This window comes from Callithrix jacchus, chromosome 1 (assembly GCF_049354715.1).
Source record: "Callithrix jacchus isolate 240 chromosome 1, calJac240_pri, whole genome shotgun sequence".
In the NCBI taxonomy this organism is placed as follows: Eukaryota; Metazoa; Chordata; class Mammalia; order Primates; family Cebidae; genus Callithrix; species Callithrix jacchus.
Genome location: NC_133502.1, coordinates 29,112,400 through 29,133,654, shown reverse-complemented (window position 1 = coordinate 29,133,654; position 21,255 = coordinate 29,112,400). Strand labels below are relative to the sequence as shown.

Below are 21,255 nucleotides of genomic sequence, written 5' to 3'. Positions count from 1 at the left end.
CCGGCTGGCATTTGCTTTTTATACTTTGTTGGATTCAATTTACCAATATTTTGTTTGTAGTTTTTGCATCTATATTTATGAGGGATATTGATCTGTAGTTTTCTTTTTTGTACTATCCTTGTCTAATTTTGGTATAAAGGTAACACTAGTCTTATGAGTTGGGAAACAGTTCCTCTTCTATTTTCCAAAAGATGGTGAGAAATTAGTGTTAATTCTTTATTAAACATTTGGTATAATCATCCCTTGAAATCATCCAGGCCTAGAGATTTCTTTATTGAAGATTTAAAATTATGAACTCAGTTTTCTTAATAGTTACAGGCTATTTACATTACCTATTTGAAATTGGGTGAATTGTGATTTTTGACGAAGTAGCCCATTATCTAAGTTGTAAGGTTTACGCATGTAGAATTGCATGTAGTATTTCCTTCCTTATCTTTTTGATGTTTGCAGGGTCTGTAGTGACAGCCCCTATTTTATTCCTGCTGTCAGTCATCTCAGACGCCTCTCTAGCTACAAGCTTATTAATTTTATTGATCTTTTCAAAGAACCAGTCCTCTCGATTGCTTTTCCGTTTTCGAGTTCACCGGTTTTGGTTCTTATCTGTTGATTTCTTTCTTCTGCTTGTTTTCGTTGTTTGCTCACCTTTGCTTTGTTTCATTTGCTTTTCTTTTTTTTTTTTTTCCTAGGTTTGTGAGATGAGAGCTTAGGTTTTTTGAGACTTTTCCTCTTTTCCAAAATATGCATTTTTAGTGCTATAAATTTTCCTCTTAATACTGTTTTAGCTATGTCCCATGAGTTTTGATATATTTTTTAAATTTCCCTTGAAACTTCCTTTTTGATTCATGAGTTATTAGAAGTATGTTTTTCAGCTTTCCTATTTGGAGGAGGTTTTCCTGTTATCTTCGTTAAATATCTAATTTGATTCAGTTGTGACTGGAGAACACACTCTGTATGATTTAAATTATTTAAATTTGCCAAGACTTCCTTTATGGCTCAAGATATGGCCTGTCTTGATATGTATTTCATGGGGACTTAAAGAGAAAGTGTATTCTCTGTTGAGGAGTCTAGAATGTCAACGACATCCTGTTGGTTGATGATGCCGAGTTCCTCTATATCCATGTTAATTTTGTTTAGTTGTTCTATCAATTGTTAAGAGAGAAGTGTCGAGATCTCCAACTACGATTGTGGATTTGTTTATTGCTACTTTTGGTTTGCAGCTTTCTAATTTTTGTTTCAGGATTGTTTGTAATTGCTATTCAAGCATTTTTATCATGGCTGCTTTAAGATTTTTCTCAGCTAATTCTAACATCTCTGTTGCCTTGGTGTTGCATATATTGTCTTCTTTAATTCATTTTTTAGAATTTTTCTTTTTTTAAAGTAGAGATGCCCAGGCTGGTCTGGAACTCTGTTCTGAAAGGATCTCGCCTCAGCCTCCCAAAGCTCAGAGACAAGGCATAAGCCATCATACCCAGCCTGTGCTGTCATTTAAAAATCTTCCTTGTTCTTTGTGTGATGAGTGGTTATCTACTGAAACCTGAATGTTTTCTTATTATTTAATCCTTCTCTGTTTACTGGCTTTCTCTGACCCCACTTCAGCAGCAAAAGGGAGAGGCTTCTCCTTGTCACCATCATGTAGGGTTAGAAGTCTAGGTTTCCCACTGGGAACCTTCGGGTGGGCTCCTGAGGACTGCTGGATGGGTGGGTAGGAGTCCTGGCTCTCCACTTGGTCTTCACTGACACCACAGTTGGGAATGGCCTTGTCACGGTGTGGTGGTCACAGTCCTGACTATCCACTAGGCTGTGTCTGACATCACTCAGGTGGGGGAAGAGAGGGTGACAAGTGACCACCAGAAGGGGGTGCGATTCAGGGCTCCCCTCATTGTCTGGCACCTAATTTTTATGGAGCACCTAGTTCTATGTTCTCATAGCATGCTGTGGGAAAACTGCCCTCTACCAAGGTCTCTGGCCCTCCTCCCCACACGTATGTGTCCAGAAGAAGGTCATTCTGATAACATGTGTACAGTTCAGCACATGCACCTGCTTCTGGAGATTCAGAGACTACATTAGGAAGACTAAATGCAAAGATGTTTAGAAGGAATTCACACCGTGTTCATTTCAGGAGCAACTGTACGCTTCACAGACAGCAGGTGCTGCATACAGGTGTCGTCTGACCCCTGGCGCTCTGGGGTCCCAGGGCCACGGGCTGTGAACAATTAGAGTGGGGTCTACTGCCAGATCCTGTGTTTTCATTGCCCTAAAATTCCAAAGTCAAAATGGGTCAGATGTTAAAGAAAACGTGTAGGGTGAGCCCATTGAGAAACTGTGGCCGGGCACAGTGGCTCATGCCTGTAATCCTAGCCCTTTGAGAGGCCGAGGTGGGAGGATCACTTGAACTCAGGAGTTCTAAACCAGTCTGGGCAACATAGGGACACCCCCATCTCTACGAAAAAAATTAATAAAAATAAGAAATTAGAAAAAGGAAAAAAGTTATAGAAATGCAGGCTAAAATGATGTCATTCCACTGGAATTTTAGGGTGATTACTTTGCAAACTCTAAATTATCTTAAAAAATTAAAGCAGCATAATGCCTAGAGGGCTTTTCTTTCTTCTAAGAAACGAATTTGGTTACATAGGTCCCTGAGAAGAACGGCCTAGAGGTGACAGTGTGGGAAACCCTGCGTGTCATTCTGGACGCACAAGCCTCCTCATTTCAGTTGACTTCGATTCATATTTGTCAAAACACCCCTGTCATGTTCCATTCACCCCTGCGTTCCCGTCAACCGCCTGCAGAGGTGCTTGGGGCAGCCAGCGGGCGGCCATGGCATTCACCACCCAAGACCCCTGTCTGCAACAGCAAAGCCTCTGAGCCGGGATTCTGCAGGACCACCTGCCAGTGCTCCACATCCTGTGCTCCGCCCCCAGGGCGAGGGGCTCAGGCAGAATCTCTGGGCAGAAGTGGGCAGTGATGACTTCACGGCCCCTGCCCTGGTCCTGTGACCCCGATACACTGCCCAGACCCCCAGTGACCCCAATGTGCTGCCCAGGCTGAGCACCCCCCACCTGGACCCCTGCCTTACTTCCTCCCACCAGGATTGTTAGAAATGAGGTCTGCCCACCTGCACCTTCACCCAGGGCTCACGGAGCTGAATCTGCATTCAACAGATGCTCAGGGCTCCTGGGAACTTCATTTCAGGGACCTCTAGATTTAGGAGTTTATGTTTATGAATTCCTCCATAGACAAAAAAATATCCTAAAGGGCCCTCAGTACCCGAGCCCTCTGGGGATCTCAGAGGACATTGCTGCTCTGGGTGAATCTGGGGGGCCGAGGAGCCCCCAGGACCCCTGCATTTCCTGCCAACTCAGCTCTAGCTGCCAGGCTCACCCTTCCACTGGGTGACCCAGAATCGGGGCGGCCACGGCTGGGAGCCTACAAAGCCGGTGGCCCCTCACTCTCCTGCCTCACACCCTCCCAGGCCAGGGAGGCAGCCCCAGCTGGCTCAGCCCAAGGTCGAGGACACAGTGGGTCCAGGCCGCCCTGCTCCAACCTTGATCTCCCTCCTCAAGGAGAGGAGGGAAGGGGCAGGGCCTGTGAGTGCTGCCCACTGGGAATGCACCCTTGCCACTATCAGAGCAGGCAAAGCCGTAGCCAAGGGCACCCCAAGAGCAGCAGGGTGTGGAACGCAGTCCTGGCAACCCCTGGTGTTTGGGGGGGCGATGGCCAGCGCTGATAACTCGGCTCCGGAGCTCCCCCTGGGATCAGTTGCCCACGATGCCTTTGACCTCCAGCAGGGGAAACTATAAAGCCCAGAGGAGGGCGTCTGGCCTCAGTCTGGACGTAGGGGGTGCAGGGAGGCACGATGGCAGCGCTGCAGGAGAAGAAGACGTGCAGCCAGCGCATGCAGGAGTTCCAGCACTACTGCTGGAACCCGGACACAGGGCAGATGCTGGGCCGCACGCTGTCCCGGTGGGGTAGGTGCTGGGGGCGGCAGGTGGGCTGGGTGCACGGAGGGGCTGCTCTGAGAACGCCGCCTCCAGGTGAGCTCAGGAGGAGGGGAGCAGAGGGCCCCTGACAGTGAGACCCAGACGCTCCTGCCCAGACAGCATGGACGGGCTTCGGGCAGGGCCTCACTTGCCTCCCCGGGAAAGTGAGGGTCCCCAGAGCATGTCGAAGGCTGAGTTGACCTGGCACCTGACTGCAGAACGCCACCCGTGAAGGATGTCCACAGACTGGCCCCACATTTCAGCCATATGTCTGAGAACAGCATTTTAAAAGTGTATTTTCTAAACTGAATCATTTTTAAAAGAACGTAAAGGTGGCAACGGCAACTCCTTGGTCTCACAGATTCACCCACTGACCTGAATCAGGGGCTTTCCCAAGACGCAGCGGCAGCCCCTTTCTGGGACACCGCTGGCGTCCAGACGCGGAGGGGAGGTGCGACCCGGCCTGGCTCAGCCTGCAGCACCTGTGCCTTGGGCGAGGTCCACCCTGCAGGGTCCTGTCCCCGTGACTGTGCAGAGGCAATGGCAACCTGGCCCTCTTGGGAGGAAAGCAGATGCCTGGGCCTCTAAGGCCGCACAAGCGGTGGAGGCGTCCGCACCTACATCAGGGCTGCCAAACCCATTCCAGGAAACGCCCTCACCCCTCACGGGAGAGTCTGAGGGAAGCACATCCCCACCTCCCTGAGGACCCCGAGCCTCAGGACACAGCTGCACTGGCCAGCCAGGCATCACTCCCAGCTCTCAGAGAAGGCTGGGCCCTCCTCTGTCCCCATGGTGCCCATCTCTGGGGGTCCTGGCACTGAGGTGTGAATGCAGAGCTCCAGGCCCGCCCCACCTGTGTGCGCAGCTGTGTGTGCAGCTGAGATGTGCTGGGAACACACTTGACACATTGCCAAGCCTCCCACACACACTGCAGCCCTGGTGGGTCCTCGGTCTCAAAGGGCACCAGAGCCAGCTGGAGCCATGGCACATTTAAAGTCGAACAAATACCCCGTTCCTGGAGAGGAAGGGATCAGAGGCGGAGGGGCCTCCTGGAGAGGAAGGGACCTGGGGAGGGGCCTCCTGGGCCAGGGGCAGGGCTGGGGGCTGTTGGCCATGCCACAGAAGACTCATCTTTCGGGCCTTTCTAGATGCTGAGATTCCCCCGTGCCGCCTCCTGGCTGCAGGGCCACAGAGAACCTTCCAGAATGGTCTTACTGCCCAGCTGGTGGACGTGGCCTCCATTCGGGGATGAGAAAGTCTTAGGCCCCCAGGAAAACATAATTCAAGGGAAATGACAAAAGCGAAAGGAATAGGACACATTATTCTTACAGAAGCGGGATGTGGTAGAGGCAAAGTGAGCTGGCGGGAATGAGGCTCCCACTCACCTCCCAACCGTTGCCCTGTGCACTGCCGCGCGCCCTGAACACCACAGTGCAAGCGGGGGCCCAGGAAGAGCAGGAGGCACAGCCCACCCAAGCCTGGGCCCAGCCTGGCCAACCTCGGCTCCTACCTGGGAGGCAGGGGCGAGCCGCCTGGTGGGTCTGAGACTCGCCATGGAGTGGGTCAGCAGCCGCCGGGGAGACGTGCACTGCCCACGTCACCACCGTGCACCATGGGCCCCAAGGTAGACCCACAGGACCCGCAGTGGGGGACAGAGACTCCTTCTTTCACAAGCATAGGTCCCTGGGGGCAGGTGGCCACGTCAAATAAAAGGCATGTCAGGAGTGACCTGGGGACACTGAGGCACACACCTGCAGGGTCGGTGCCAGGCATGATCCAGCAAGAGAATGGAACCCTCCACTACTACCACAGCTGGCCCCGTGCTGCTGAGCCAGAAACCCAAAACCGGAACCTGAAGCCAAGGTGCTGGTGGCCACACGCCCACGCCACACGAGAACGCCGTCGCCAGGGACGGCCGCAGGAAAAGGAAGGACTTGGAGTGGATGCCACACGAGAACGTTGTGGCCAGGGACGCCCACGGGGAAAGGAGGGACTCGGAGTGGACACCACACGAGAACACCGTAGCCAGAGATGGCTGCGGGGAAAGGAGGGACTCGGAGTGAATACTGGGTGAGCAAGACCCAGGCCTGAGCCAAGTGCTGGACCCTGGCTTAGGGAGAAGAGACCCGGCTCAGAGACCTGCACTGTCCCAACTCACAGGAGAGACCCGGCCAGAAGAGGACACCCCGTCCACAGGCCACAGCCTCCCGTCACGGCTCAGGGCTCCGGCCTCTTGGTCCCAGGCTCCCTTGCTTCTCTCTGAGTTGGCCCTGGCCTTTGGCTGTTTTGGGTCACTGGAGAATGACTCACTAACATCACCAGAGAGGAGGAGGAGACCCAGTTCATCACACCTTCCCGGAAGAGAAAAGCTGCAGCGAGCACAAAGCCATCTTCCTCCCAGTGGTGTCTCCCTGAAAACGCCCTAAAAACACCTGCTGTGATCCACACAAGCTAATTTCCAGAGATGGAGACAGCATCCAGGCAGCCACCCATGTCCAGGAGCTGGCAGTGGCTTCCATTTGTTCTGACTCTGAGGGAGACACTCACACAGGACAGTCTTAGAAGCAGAGGAGATGAAGCCACACTCTGAGCGGCCAGTGCCCACGGACACCCCTGCTGCTGAGCGGAGCCATCTCCCAGGGCCTCCCTTCCGCCCTTTCTCCTCCTGATGTCCTTGTGGAAACAGGGCTGGCCCTGCACTTCGAAGCTACACTACCGGTCACCATGGGCAGGACGGCACCTCTGCCTCAGTTTCCCTTCCTGTGATGGGGAAACCATAACTTCCCCCTCAGAGGGTCCTCAGTTCCTGCTGGAGCTGGGATGGGGGCACATCCTCAGCCACATCTCAAACAGCAGCTGGAGCGAAGGCAGCCGGGTGCAAGGGCCCTGGGTGGCAGGATTCTGCATGTGCGGACGTCCAGACGGGCAAAGCCAGAGGCAGAACGCAGCCAGTGGTGCAGGCCTGGGAGGGGAACACAGTGATTGTTCGTGGGGGCAGGGTTTCTGTTTTGGGGGCTGAGAATGTTCTGGAATTAGGTAGGGGAGATGGTTGCGCCTCATCACGGATGTGCTGAAGGCCACTGAACTGTGCTCGTTAAAATGGCTGACGTGAATTTTGCACCCACCTTGTGTCACAGTGTGGATCAGCCTGTACTACGTGGCGTTCTACGTTGTGATGACCGGGCTCTTCGCCCTGTGCCTCTACGTGCTGATGCAGACGGTTGACCCGTACACACCGGACTACCAAGACCAGCTACAGTCACCAGGTAAGCTCGGGGGATGCCACATCCCGAAGACCCAGATGCCCCCATGCTGTGTCAGGCTGGGCTGCCCCCTCTGGGGCTCTCAAGATGCTCAGGGGGACCTGTGCTCCCCCAGAAATGAAGCCCAGAGAAGCCAGCCCGGCAGCCCCAGGGTGGGCCACATCCCCCAACAGGTGCCCCTGAGGGTGGCCTCCCGGCCCACGAAGTGGCCCCTCAGCTTCTTTCCATGAGAAAAATGAACCCAAATTACACCCGACTTTGGCTTTAGTTTTAATTATGAAACAGAGGGTTTGGTTATAGAGACAAAGTTTCCCATCCACTTCCTGTGCTTGTATACGCACATGGAACGTTTCTGCAAGGACGCACGGGAAAGGAGCACGCCCAGCAGGAAAAGAGGCCTGCCGGTCAGCGACACATCAGCAGGGCGCGAGGACAGAGGAACAGGCGCCTCAGTCAGTGGCGGCCGCAGGGCAGACATGCCGGTCCATGTGCAGAGCAAGTGCAGACCCGCCTTTTCCCTTAGGCCCCGAGGAGGGTTTTCATTTTAAACTGTGTCTAGATGTTACTCTACGACATCCATAGAAACAGCCGCACCTAGCCTCAAATGCAAAGCCCGCTGCATCCACAGGGTACCTGCTAAGCAAACTGCAGGCTTCACACAAAGAAACCTTGTTTATGGAAAGAATGAGGTGAGTTGACATGAAAGAGGCTCCCAGTCGCACGGGAAACAGAAAGGCAAGTGGCGTGTGGGAGGCAGGCGGGTCCTGAGGACCTGCAGCAGACGCACGTTTTTGCATAAACGGGAAGGTGTTCGAGGATGTGCCCTTGACGGTTTGGTGCATCCTGGTGTTCAGTTTGACAATTAACATGTTGTTAGACCGCTTATGCTCTTAACCAGAACCACTGAAGATTGTTTTAATGCGTGTTCAATCTTACGTAGAAACCCAGCTGCAGCCTCCCAATTAGTCGTCAGCTGTCAGAGCAGGCACCCGGTGAGACCCGGCCACTCCCTGACAGTAGCCGGCCAGGTTCCATATCCCAGGCGGAGCCTGGGCAATATCCAGCAGGACACCTGGGCCACATGCTGACCGTGTTGTCCTGGGGGTCCTGCTTTCCTGTGCTGCAGACAAGCGTACTCCACTGAGGCTCCTCAGCAGCCGGAAAGACCTGGATCCCAGCCCTGGGCCACAGCCTCTGGCATATCCTCAGCCACTTCAGAGCCAATGGCTTGGGTGTGGTGAGCATTCGGAGACACTACACCCAGAGTTCTCTCTCTCCAGGGGTAACCTTAAGGCCAGATGTTTATGGGGAGAAAGGCCTGGAAATCGTCTACAACGTCTCTGATAACAGAACCTGGGCAGACCTCACACACATTCTCCACACCTTCCTAGCAGGTAAGGTGTGAAATGGCTCGAGGCCTTCCCGGGGGGCAGCCGGGCGTTGGGGCCAGGGCAGGGCAGCGCTGACAGGTGCATCTGTCCCGCAGGCTACTCTCCAGCAGCCCAGGAGGACAGCATCAACTGCACCTCCGACCAGTACTTCTTCCAGGAGCGTTTCCTTGCTCCAAACCACACCAAGTTCTCCTGCAAGTTCACGGCAGACATGCTACAGAACTGCTCGGGCCTGGCAGACCCCGACTTCGGCTTTGAAGAAGGAAAGCCATGTTTTATTATTAAAATTAACAGGGTGAGTACTGAGGGCCTCCGTGCACCCCTCCAACAGTGCGGTCACAGTCTCTCACTCACACCCACCACGAGGAGCACACGTGTCCCGTCCGGGGCTGGTCCAAGCAGGGACGAGGACTCCGGCCTCACCACCCTGTACCTTGGTTTGGCACACACCCATCCTGTTTGACTCTTAGATACAAATTTAAAACCACTTATCAGACACCAGCACATAGCCAGCCCTCTGGAACATGTGGAACAGCTCGATTGGGGGTCTCTGCAAGGCCAGGGCCCCTTCAGAGTGGCCAGAGACACCAGGGCCGGGTAAAGGGGCCTCAGGTTCTAGAGCCAGGGCTGAGAGGGGTTTGGCACCTTCTAAAGCAGTCTTCCAACATGGAACCAGGAGACTCTTGGGGTGTGGGGAGGTGACCCCTGGCAGAGGGCTTAGGGCCACCACTCCATAGACTAACCAGCAGCTCTGCACTGGGCCTCTGGGCAGCTGCGCTGTTCCTTTTCCAATGAAGAGGCTGTACACTTGTGCCCACCACACCTCACAGGCCCCTTTGTCAGCTGGGGTCTCAGCATGGCCGGCATGGAGGGGCTATGACGGGGGTCCCAGCTCATGCAGCTGCCCTCCTCAGAGCATGGGAAGGGATGGCTGGAGCTGGAGAAGCCCAGGGATGAGGTATGGGGAAGGGGGCTGGAGACCCGAGTGGGCCAGAGAGGTTTCCAGAAGAGCTGCGCAGAGCAGGAGGTGGACCCAGTCCTGCAGTGAGGCAGGCCGGCCTGGACACAGTTCAAGGGCTAAGACCACCCCCCCCAGATCTGCCACCTGCCAGCTGCCACCTGCAGTCTGGGCCAAGTGGCCTGGTGATGGGTGGGTGGGGGGAGGCTTGTGGCTCCAAATGATGAGTTAGTGACACCCATGGAGATTCCTCCAAGGGAAGCCACAAACCAGACAAAGGCCCTTCTCAGCCCCAGCTCCATAGGCAGGCACCGCGACACCTCACATGGGAAGCCCTTCTCAGCCGCAGCTCCACAGGCAGGCACCGCTGTACCTCACATGGGAAGCCCTTCTCAGCCGCAGCTCCATAGGCAGGCACCGCTGCACCCCACATGGGAAGCCCTTCTCAGCCGCAGCTCCATAGGCAGGCACCGCTGCACCTCACATGGGAAGCCCTTCTCAGCCGCAGCTCCATAGGCTGGCACCGCTGCACCTCACATGGGAAGCCCTTCTCAGCCGCAGCTCCATAGGCAGGCACCGCTGCACCTCACATGGGAAGGGGGGACACACTCACGCTTTTCCCTTCTAGATCGTCAAGTTCCTCCCAAGCAATGGCTCGGCCCCCAGAGTGGACTGCGCCTTCCTGGTGAGTACAGCTGCTCAGCGGGCAGGGGTACCCCAGGAAAGGAGCTTGTCAGGGTCATGCTGGTCCACACTGGGCACAGCCCGCCTGGAGAGATCCAGGAGTGTCGGCTATCGGCCCAGTTAACCAGGTGCAAACATCACCACGGTAAGTTCCACCACGGGGGGGTAAAAGCCAGCAAGGAAAACGTTGCTTTTTCCTTACTGCTTCGCTTCCAGAAGCATCTGGGCAGCACATCAGCAGCCTGGCCGTGTGTACTTCTCCCAGTTCTGTTCTTTTTATTTGCTTTACAAAAAGATGCCATCTTGCCAGCAGCTCCAGCTGTTTAACCGTGTTTAGTATTCAGACTGCTAAGAGTTGGCACTGATCTCAGGCTAATTCCAGGCGTTTTTCAAAACTGCTTTTTAAGTCAACATTTTTTTTTAACTAAATTTTTTAAATTAAATGTTTTCTAAGGTTTGCTTCCACCATCACACCCAAAGGCAAAGGTTTCACGGCGTGGTCCCATCACTGCATGGAGCCTCCCACCGGGCTTCCGCGGGAACCTCACTCCCTCCAAGCCTCCACTCGTGGTCTGGGCGGCAGGGGTGTGCTTGTCCCACTCACACCAACTCGCAACCCAGTTTGGCAAACCAGCACTTGCCACTTCACAGTGGCCATTCCCGAGTGTAGACAAGCCAGCAAATTCCCAGCTTCACCCACCTAGGTCATCCTTCCAAGACTTCAAGTTGCTAGAAGCACAAGCTGGAGGGGTCACCGGGCATTCTGTGTGCTAACAAATTGCATCCTTGCTGAGATCGCAGCACTGATTATGAAGATTGCATCAAATTTACGCTCATTATGCCATAAAGTGCTAATGCCAGCACTTACATGGCACACGTGTGCACACACGCACACACACGCAGGCACACAGACACGGGCACACGCCAGCTCCCCTGACTCAGGCAGTGGCCTCTCCTCCCCAGGACCAGCCCCAGGAGCTCGGCCAGCCGCTGCAGGTCGCGTACTACCCTCCCAACGGCACCTTCAGTCTGCACTACTTCCCTTACTACGGGAAGAAAGCCCAGGTAGGCTCCTTCCTCCCACGCTTCCCTCACCACACTTAGTGAAAGGAAAGCAATAGCGCCTTCGCATACAAAGATGAAACAGGTGTGATTTAGCCAGTCCTGACTGCGGAACGGTCTGTGTGTTTCCCAAGCCCTGGTTCTTGCATCTACCTGGAAACATTCCTCTCAAGCAACATGAAAATAGCAACTCTCACTCTTCTACTTTTTTGTTTTTTTGAGACAGGGTCTCCCTCTGTCACCCAGGGTGCAGTGTAGCGGTGCAATCTTAGCTCACTACAGCCTCAACCTCCTGGGCTCAAGCAATCCTCCCACCTCAGCCTCCTGAGAAGCTGGGACCACAGGCACACATCACCGTGCCCAGCTAATTTTTGTATTTTTTGTAGAGAAAGGGTTTCAGTATTTCCCCAGGCTGGTCTCAAACTCATGGGCTCAAGCAATCACCCTGCCTCAGCCTCCCAAGTGCTGGGATTACAGGCGTGAGCCACTGCAGCTAGACTAATTTTTCTACGTTCCAGATCCTTTTTTTTTTTTTTTTTTTTTTTTTTTGAGATGGAGTTTCGCTCTTGTTACCCAGGCTGGAGTGCAATGGCGCGATCTCAGCTCACCGCAACTTCTGCCTCCTGGGTTCAGGCAATTCTCCCACCTCAGCCTCCCAAGTAGCTGGGATTACAGGCACGCACCACCATGCCCAGCTAATTTTTTGTATTTTTAGTAGAGACGGGGTTTCACCATGTTGACCAGGATGGTCTCGATCTCTTGACCTCGTGATCCACCCGCCTTGGCCTTCCAATCCCAGATCCTTTTAAACAACTGCATATCCACTTCAAAGCTTTTCCTCCATGCCAAATGCTTTTCCTATTTCATTTTTATGTTAATCATCATAATAGATTGAAGCTGAACTTACTCTTGGTATTGTCTGTGCCCTCCAGACCGTTCCTCTCCATTTTCAAGCAGGGAGGTGTTATCTCAGCACATTCCAGGGCATGACCAGTCTCACCCGAAGGAGCTGCTCTCTGTACCAGCCTGACTGTTGGCACTTTCCTTGCTTAGTTTCTCTCCTTAACCTCAGAGATTTCTGAGACACCTCTCCTTTCCGCACTCCCACTTCAGCCCCACTACAGCAACCCTCTGGTGGCAGCAAAGCTCCTCAACATCCCCAGGAACGCTCAGGTGGCCATCGTGTGCAAGGTCATGGCGGAGCACGTGACCTTTGACAACCCCCATGACCCGTATGAAGGGAAAGTGGAGTTCAAACTCAAGATTGAGAAGTGAACAGGGCGCAGGGGTCCTGGGCCCAGCCTGCGGGGTCGCTCACGGATGGCCTCCCTGCTGAACCATCCCAAAAGCGGGGTCGCTCACAGATGCCCTCCCTGCCGAACCATCCCAAAAACGATGTAGAGCAGCGACGGTGTTGTCAGTGTGGGAACTCCAGACAAGCACCTACATGCGAAGGGCCTGCCTGCGAGTATCCGTTCTTCCTCACTGAATTCTTACCGTTTTTAGATGGAATTTGCTGCTCTAAGAATGTCCAGCTAACACGGGAACGCCAAGGCAGCAACCAGCTGATTAAGCAGATCGTAAATCAGTTCGCCTTTTCCTATGTAGACGTTCACTTTCTTACTATAATTTATTTTCTATACTTCAATATGAACCGCCCCCACATTAATATAAAAACCACTGATACACTGATGTGAAACACGGCTTCCACTAGTGACATTCTGAGTTCTTGCTTTTAAAATTGCAATTCCTACGTTGTAAAATAAAACATATTAAAGTTAATGTATGTAAAAGAAAAATGTGTTTCCTGATAATGGGAGAAAAATTAACTAAAAAACAAATCCTTCCTTAAAAATCTCCTTCTGAAAGTCTCAGTTCCACGTCAGGGAAATTACAAAAACCGTGTTGGAGTGGAGCTGTCACCTGAGGGCACTCGTAGCTCCAGGAGGCAGACAGTGGGGAGCGAGGGCGCCATCAGCCTGACGGAGTTTAAAACCCAACTAGTTACAAACACTTCTCATTCACCAAGGACAAGTCTCTCCTCCAAATATAAATATAAATGTTAAGTTAGCAACTCTAATCCTCTTAAAAAACTGAAATGAGAACACTCTCCCAAAGAAGCCAACGTGCCCTTGCTGAGGGCCACGGGCTTCCCACCCAGACAGCTGTGTGAGGGCCGGGTCCCAATTTCATCACCAAAGGCCACGGGCTTCCCACCCAGACGGCAGTGTGAGGGCCGGGTCCCAATTTCACACGCACAGTAGTGTGGCTATTAGTGCCCAAAGGGCCCAAGCACAAGCGACTGGCACATCGAAATCCAACACTCCAACAGACACAGAAAGTCCATGAAAAATGGCCTCTGAGGAAAGACTAAAAGCCTTGCAGATGTGTTGTCAGGTTAACTAAATCAATGCTGATGGAAGACGCTGTACCAAACATCTTCCATCGCCTACTCCATCAATAAAAACTGTCCACAAATGTCTTGGTGCAGATTGAGTTTACGTCACGGACGCGTGGCCACACGCACGGTCTGTGCTTCCAGAACAGAGGGCAGCTTGTGCGCTGGTGATGCCGCTGGCTGGCACTCAAGCTGGAGACGAGGCGGAAGCATGGCTGCAACGGGACGTCTGAGATGGGGAGGTGGCCAGGGGTCGCGACACCAGCCCGGAAGACACAGTGCACTTCGGTTCACTCCCCGGTGCCTGCGGGAGGGGCAGGAGCCTGTGGAATCGGCTCCTGAGCCCAGGCCCATCCATCACGCTGGGCAGTGAAGATTCACAGAAAAAGAAGGAAATCTGGGGCTATGCACCAACGACTGAAGCCTGAGTTGTATTTTGCCTTTGAGAAGTCAGTGCAGAGTTCTTTCAGAAACCCGGGAAGAAGTGCTTGACTCGCCCGAGGGCAGCTTGGGAAAGGACAGCTGTGCCAGCCAGGTTGGCTGCAAGCCCAGGGTCCTCGAGGGCAGTGGCTCAACTCACCAGGGACACGGGAGGAAGCTGAACGGGAGGTGGCCATGCTCCCAACCAGGAGTAAAACAGTGCTGCCAGGCACAGAAATGAAGTGGGCAGTGACACCAGAACATTCCAATGAATGCAGCCCTCCACTGTATTAAGAACAGGCAGGCTGACGTGTGGGAGACCTGGGTCACCTCGGAAAGGTCATGCCATGCTGACGGTCAGAGGTCATAGTGAGGCTACCTCAAAGTGATGGTGGAGCCAGAGGGTTCATCCCACCAGACCCTCAAAGTCAACCCAGCTGGAACCCAACACGCCCGCCGCATTCTCACGGCCACCCAGAGCCACCATCTCCAGGCCCTCACAGAACCCTGGCCTCTGCCTCCCTCCCCAGGCTCTCCATGGACACTGGGCCCCATTCTTTCTTTAGGGGCAGGGTCTCTCTACGCTGCCCAGGCTGGCCTTGAACTGGACTCCAGCAATCCTGCCCACAGGGGCGCCCCCGTGCCTGGTCAGAGCCCCTTCCTCATGAAGCCAGGGGCTGCTCCCACCCCTACTCCTTCCGAATCAGCATCCCCGAGTTTCAACCCCTTCCAAGGCTGGGAAGGAACACAGGCACAGGAAGCTCGCCACGGAAGCCACCACACACATGCAGGTGCTGGCTGCACATGCGCCCACACGAAGCACTCTGAGGCACGGCTGCCCGCTGTGCTATGTAAGCTCCACAACTCTCACGATGCTTATGGTAATTCAAGATTAGGAAAAAAGAACTCATTTCCACCTCCCGCAAAAACGACTCTTCTAAAACTAGTCTTGTATGGGAACTTTCAGTGATTTATTTAGCCAACTCGAAGCACTTAGCTCTCTTCCATACTCTGCGTGTCCTTCCAATTTTTCACTGTGGCAAAATACACATAAAATTTACCGTCTGAACCATTTTTAAGTGCGTGGTTCGGTGGTGCTGGGCACGTTCACAGGGTGCTGTAGGCGCCACCACTCCAGACCACTGAATCCTTCCAAAGGGAAGGGCCCTCCCCACTCAACATTCACTCCCCACCCCTCTCCCTCAGCTCCTGGCAACATTCAACTTCCTGTCTCCATGATTCGACGACTCTAAGTACCTCACATAAGCAAGTATTTGTCTTTTCATTTCTGGTATATTTCACTTAGTATAAAGTCCTCAAGGGCATCCATGTTGTGGTGTGACAGGATTTCCTTTCAACGAATAAGATTCTGCTGTCCGTACACACCATACTTTGCTTGCCCACGCAGCCACAGATGGACACTTCAGGTGCCTCACTTGCGTAGCTATCCTGCAGTGGTGCATGTGGATGTGGGTGTACAAACGTCTCTGGATAAACACACTGAGCAGAACTGCCGTCCATGGGGCAATTCTCTTTTCTGTGAAGAACAGCCATTTGGTTTTCCATAGCAGCTGCACCTCTTCACATCCCACCAACAGGGTCCAGGGCTCTGATTTCTCCATATCCCCATCAGTGCTTATTTTCTATTTCATAGTTTAATCTATGTTGCCTTCATGACAGTGATATTGAGCCCCTTTTCACCTTTTTATAAGCCAGTCATAGATTTTTCTTTGGAGAAATGCCTATCAGATTGTCATTGAGTTTTAACAGTTCTCCATATATTCTGGATATTAATCCCCTACCAGATACAGGGGTTGCTTCTCCCATTCTGTGGGCTGTCTTTCTACTCTGCTGACATTGTCTTCTGACGCAAGAAAGGTTTAGATTTTCATAAAGTCCACATTGTTGATTTTTGCCTGTGCCTTTGGCGTCACTTCCAAAAAAATCACCGCCCAATCTAATGCCTTCCTGAAGCTTCTGCTGTTTTCTTCTTCTGTTTTTTCAGACAGTCTCACTCTGTCACCCAGGCTGGAGCGCAATGGTGCCATCTCAGCTCACTGCAACCTTCACTTTCTGGGTTAAGCAATTCTCCTGCCTCAGCCTCCCAAGTAGCTGGGACTACAGGTGCATGCAATCTTGTCAGCTCGTTTTTTGTATTTTTGGCAGAGACAGGGTTTCCCCTTTTACAATTGCCCACATATTTATCTTTCCTAAGACCTTGATTTCTTCATTTGGCTTCAAGCATGTTGGCCAGGCTGGTCTCAAACGCCTGACCTCAAGTGATCCACCCACCTTGGCCCCCACAAAGTGCTGGGACTACAGGAGTGAGCCACCACACCAGGCCGCTCCATATCTTCTTGTAAGAGTTTGACAGTCTTAAGCTTTATATTCTGAAAAGACTGCCCTTTCCCTGTTGCATGGTCTTGGCTCCCTTGTCAAAAATCACTCGACCAAATATGTGAGGATCTTTGTGGCTGGGCTCTCTATTCTATTCCTTTAGTCTGTAGGTCTTTCATTAGAGATCTGTGGTTTTGAAACCAGAAGTATGAGTCCTCTGGCTTTGTTCTTCAAGATTGTAGGGGCTATTTGAGGTCACTTGCGATTCCGTATGAATTTTAGGATTTTTTTATTTCTAAAAAACTAATCACTGGGACTTTGACAGGGATTGCATTTAATCTACAGATTAAGCTGGGTAGTGTTAACATCTCAACAATATCGTGTTCTAATACATAACCGTGGGGTGCATTTCCATTTGTTCATTTCTCTTAACAATGTCTTGTCATTTTCATTGTATAAGTCTTTCACCTCCTTGACCAAGTTAATTCCTAAGTATTTTGTTATTTTGATGCTATTGTAAATGGAATTATTTTCTTAATTTCCTTTTCAGATTTTCATTGTTAGTGTACAGAAACACAAGTGATTTTCCTGTTTACTTTACATCCAGTAACTTTTGTTAGTTCTAATACCTTTTTAGTGGATTCTTTCAGATTTCCTGCATACAATTTCACATCATCAACAAATGGACATGGTTTCACTTCTTCCCTTCAAATATGAATGCCTTGTATTTCTTTTTCTCACATAACTGCTTCGCTAGTAACTTCCAGTACTATGTTGAATAGAAAAGGCCAGGGTGTGCGTCTCCGCCTTGTTCCTGACCTTAGAGGAAAAGCTTTCAGTCTTTCACCTTGATGATCTTTCTCTTTGAGGTTTTCATATATGGCATTAACTATATTGAAGTAGTTTCCTTCTATTTCTAGTTTGTTCTTTTTGTCATAAAAGGATGCTGAATTTTATGAAATACTTTTTCTACATCAATTGAGATGACTACACCTGAACACAGTGGCTCACACCTGTAATCCAAGCACTTTGGGGGGCCAAAGTGGGACGATCACTTGAGCCAGGAGTTCAAAACCAGCCTGGGCAACACAGAGACCCTGTCTGTGCAAAAATGAATAAATTAATTAATTAATTAATTAACCTGGCACCTGTCATTCCAGCTACTTGAGGGCATAAGGTAGAAGCTGGAGCCCAGCAAGTTCCAGGCTGCAGTGAGGCATGATCACGCCACTGTACTCCACCCTGGGTGAAAAAGCAAGATCCCATCCCTAATAAAAAAAAGCTTTTAATAAAATATTGAGATGTTCATTTTTTTCATTGTTTATTTACTATGATTAACTTTCTTATGTCAAAACATATTTGCATTCCAAAAATAAATTCCATGAGGTCATGGTGTATAATCTTCTAAATACGCTGCTCGTATTTACATTGTATGATCTTGTAAAAATGCTGCCAGTATTTTGTTGAGGATTTCTACATCAGTGCTCCTCAGGCATGTAGGTATTCTGTACTTGTGGTGCCTTTGGCTTCCATATCGGGGTATTAATGGTGGCCTCACAGAATTAATCAGAACATGTTCTCATCTCTTCAGTTTTCTGGAAAAACTTGAGGACTGGTAGTTATTCTTCAAATGTTTGTTAGGGTTCACCAGGGAAGCCACTAGGTCCAGAGTGAGATTTTAAAGGACTGATTAAATCTCCTTACTAGTCAAAGGTCTATTCAGACTTTTACTTATTTTGATTAAATCTGGGTAGGTTTTGTTTCTAGGAATTTGTCCATTTCATCTAGGTTTTTTAATTTGACATACAATTGTTCCTATTATTCTCTCATAATCCTTATTTCTGTAGGGCCAATAGAAATGTTCCCATTTTCATTTCTGATTTTAGTAATGTAAATCTTTCTTAGTAGACCTAACTAGAAGTTTGCCGCTTTTATTCATCTAAGCACTTTTTGGTTTCTTGATCTCCTCCATTGCTTTTCTGTTCTCTAATCTTGGCTCTGGTCTAATTTTTATTAAGTTTTCTTCCTTCTACTCACTCAGTTTAGTTTGATTTTTCTAGTGCCTGAACTTGTAAAGTTAGGCCGTTGATTCTGAGATCTTTCTTGCTTCTTAATGTGAGTGTTTATAGCTATAAATCTGTTATCACTGCTTTCCCCGCATCTCCTAAGTGGGTTTCCTCCAAGTATTTTGTAATCTTCCCTTTGGTTTCTTCTTTCATTGTTTAGGAGTGCATTGGTTAATTTCCATAGTTTTGTCAATTTTCCAGTTTTGTTATTGATTTCTAACTTCATCTCCTGTGGTCTGAAAAGATACTTGTCATGTTATCTATCTTGTTAAATCTATTGAGACTGAATTTGTGTCTAGGAAAATGTCCCAGGGAAATCTGAGAAGGGAGTGTATGCCGTTGTTGGGGGGTGTTCTGTATATTCACGTCTGAGATCCAGTTGACTTGTTGTATACTCGATTTCCTGACTCTTCTGTCTGGTTGAGAGTGCTGCAGTGAAATCTCCAACTATGATTAAAGAGCTATTTCTCACTTGAATTCTGTGTTTTTGCTTCATGTGTCTTGATGGTCTGTCACTAGGGTGTCTAAATGTTTTTATGTTCTCACTGTATTGAAGCTTAATTTATTAAGATATAATGTCCTTTGTCTTTTGTAATTTTTAAAATTCAGTCTATTTTGTCTGGTATTACTGCTCTCTTCTCAAGACTATATATATAGAACATCTTTTTCCCATGCTTTCACTTCAACCTATTTGATCTCTGCACCTAAACTGAGTACTTGGAAGACAAAATGTAGGTTGATCACATGCTTTTATCCACTCTGTCTTTTGACTGGAGAATTTAATCCATTTACATTTAAAACAATTACTGATAAGGACTTGTTATTTTGCATATAATATGTGCAAAATATTTGGCATATATTTTTCCATATGCCCTATAGCTTTTTAGCTCTTTTTGCCTCTCATTTCTTGCATCACTGTCTTAAGTTTGCTTCTTGTAGCTAATGTTTACATTCATTTCCCATTTCCTTTTCTGTAAATTCTATGGTGATCTTCTCTGTGATGGTTGCATTTACCATCCTAAAGTTGTAACACTTTAATCTGAATTTGTACCAGCTTACCTTCAATTGCACAAACAATTCTCCTTTAAAGCTGGGTTCCCAACTCTTTAGGTTGCTGATATCACAAAATTACCTCTTAGTATATTCTGTGTTCAAAAACAAATACTTCTTTTAAATGCATTAGTATCCTAAATCATGTAAAAAAAACAAAAAGTGGAGTTACAACCTATTCTTACAACACTAGCTTTTACATTGCCCACACATTTACCTTTACTGAGATCTGCATTTCTTCATTTGGCTTCAAGCTGCTGTCTACTGTCCTTTCATTTCACTCCGCAGGACCCCCTTAAGCATTTTTGCAGGGTTAAGTCTAGTGGCAGCACACTTCCTCAGCTTTTATTTATCCGGGTATGTCTTAATTTTTCCCTCACTTTTGAAGGACAGTTTTGTCAGCTGTAGGATTCTTGGTACACAGTTTATTTTTTTCGTTTAGCAGTTTGAATATACTGGCCCACTGCTTTGTAGTCTCCAGTTTTTGATGAAAACTCTGTCGATAATTTTATTGGGAGCCCCTTGTATGTGATGAGTTGCTCCTCCCCTGCTGCGTTCAACATCCTCTCTGTCTTTCAAAAGCTTAATAATAACATGTCTCGATGTGGATCTCTGAGTTCATCTTACTTGGAGTTCATGGGACATCTTGGATGTTTATATTCATGTCTTTTATTAAACTTGGTGTATTTTCAACCATTATTATCTTCAAATATTCTCTCTGCACCTTTCTTTCTCTTCTCCTTCACAGACCCCACAACACGTGCACTGGTCAGCCTGATGGTGTCCCGCAGGCCTCTTAGGCTCTTATCATCCTCTTGACTTTCTGGACATGTTCATTGACTTCCTTGAGCATCTTTAAAACAGTTGGTAAAAAGTATTTGTCTAGTGTATCTGCCAACAGATCCTTTTCAAGGACAGTCTGCTTTTATTTTTTCCCCTCTAAATGGGCCATACTTTGCTATTTCTTGGTATGCCTTGTCACATTTTTGGTGACAACCAGACATCTAAATCTACCACTGTAGTAAAACTCTGAAAAGAGGTCTCCTGTTCCCCTGGATTTGCCATTTTTGTTATTGCTTTGTTTATTGTGTTTTTAATAGCTCTAGGCTGTACCTGTGCCATGGTTCAGCCTGAGATGTAAACATAAGGTCTTCTCAGGCCGTTTCTGAGCCTCTCCCTGGGCAGCCCCATAGGCACAGCTATTTTTGTACGTCCTAGTCTTCAATGTCTGGCTCCCAGAAGGAGAAGGAGAAAAATGAAGGAACAGGGGTAGGGTAGAAAGCTGAAATTGACCAAAATTAACTGCCATATGCTCCCTTGTAAGCTTTAAGCCTTTGGTAGATTCCGTAGTTACAGAACAGCTGCATCCAGCAGATCCTGCCTGGGAGTAGACGTCAGATTCCTGGCTTCCTTATTCCACCATCTTCCCAGAAGCCTCCCAATCTTATTCTTGTTCTGGAAGTCAAACTTTTACATTTTTAAGTCTCAATTTTCATCGTGAAAAAAAGCCAAGGAACTTGGCTTATCTTTCTCTGCACCACAGGCACCAAAAAAGGTGCCTCCTCCTTTCCTTATATCCAAGACCTCCACCCTTGGCCACTCTCCATCTTCAGGGTGGGCTCCCGGAAGATGTGCTTCTGACCAAA

At 49.6% G+C, this 21,255-nt stretch overlaps 1 protein-coding gene across 1 annotated transcript; it reads left to right on the top strand.

Moving 5' to 3' along the window:
* Positions 1 to 3,825: 3,825 nt before the first annotated feature.
* Positions 3,826 to 13,137, top strand: ATP4B (ATPase H+/K+ transporting subunit beta). Its single transcript, XM_035294819.3, has 7 exons — positions 3,826 to 3,968; positions 7,118 to 7,246; positions 8,524 to 8,637; positions 8,730 to 8,929; positions 10,221 to 10,277; positions 11,240 to 11,341; positions 12,452 to 13,137. Exons 1-7 carry the CDS (start codon positions 3,857 to 3,859, stop codon positions 12,611 to 12,613), a joined length of 876 nt encoding a protein of 291 aa, XP_035150710.1. The 5' UTR covers positions 3,826 to 3,856; the 3' UTR covers positions 12,614 to 13,137.
* The last annotated feature ends 8,118 nt before the right edge of the window (positions 13,138 to 21,255 follow it).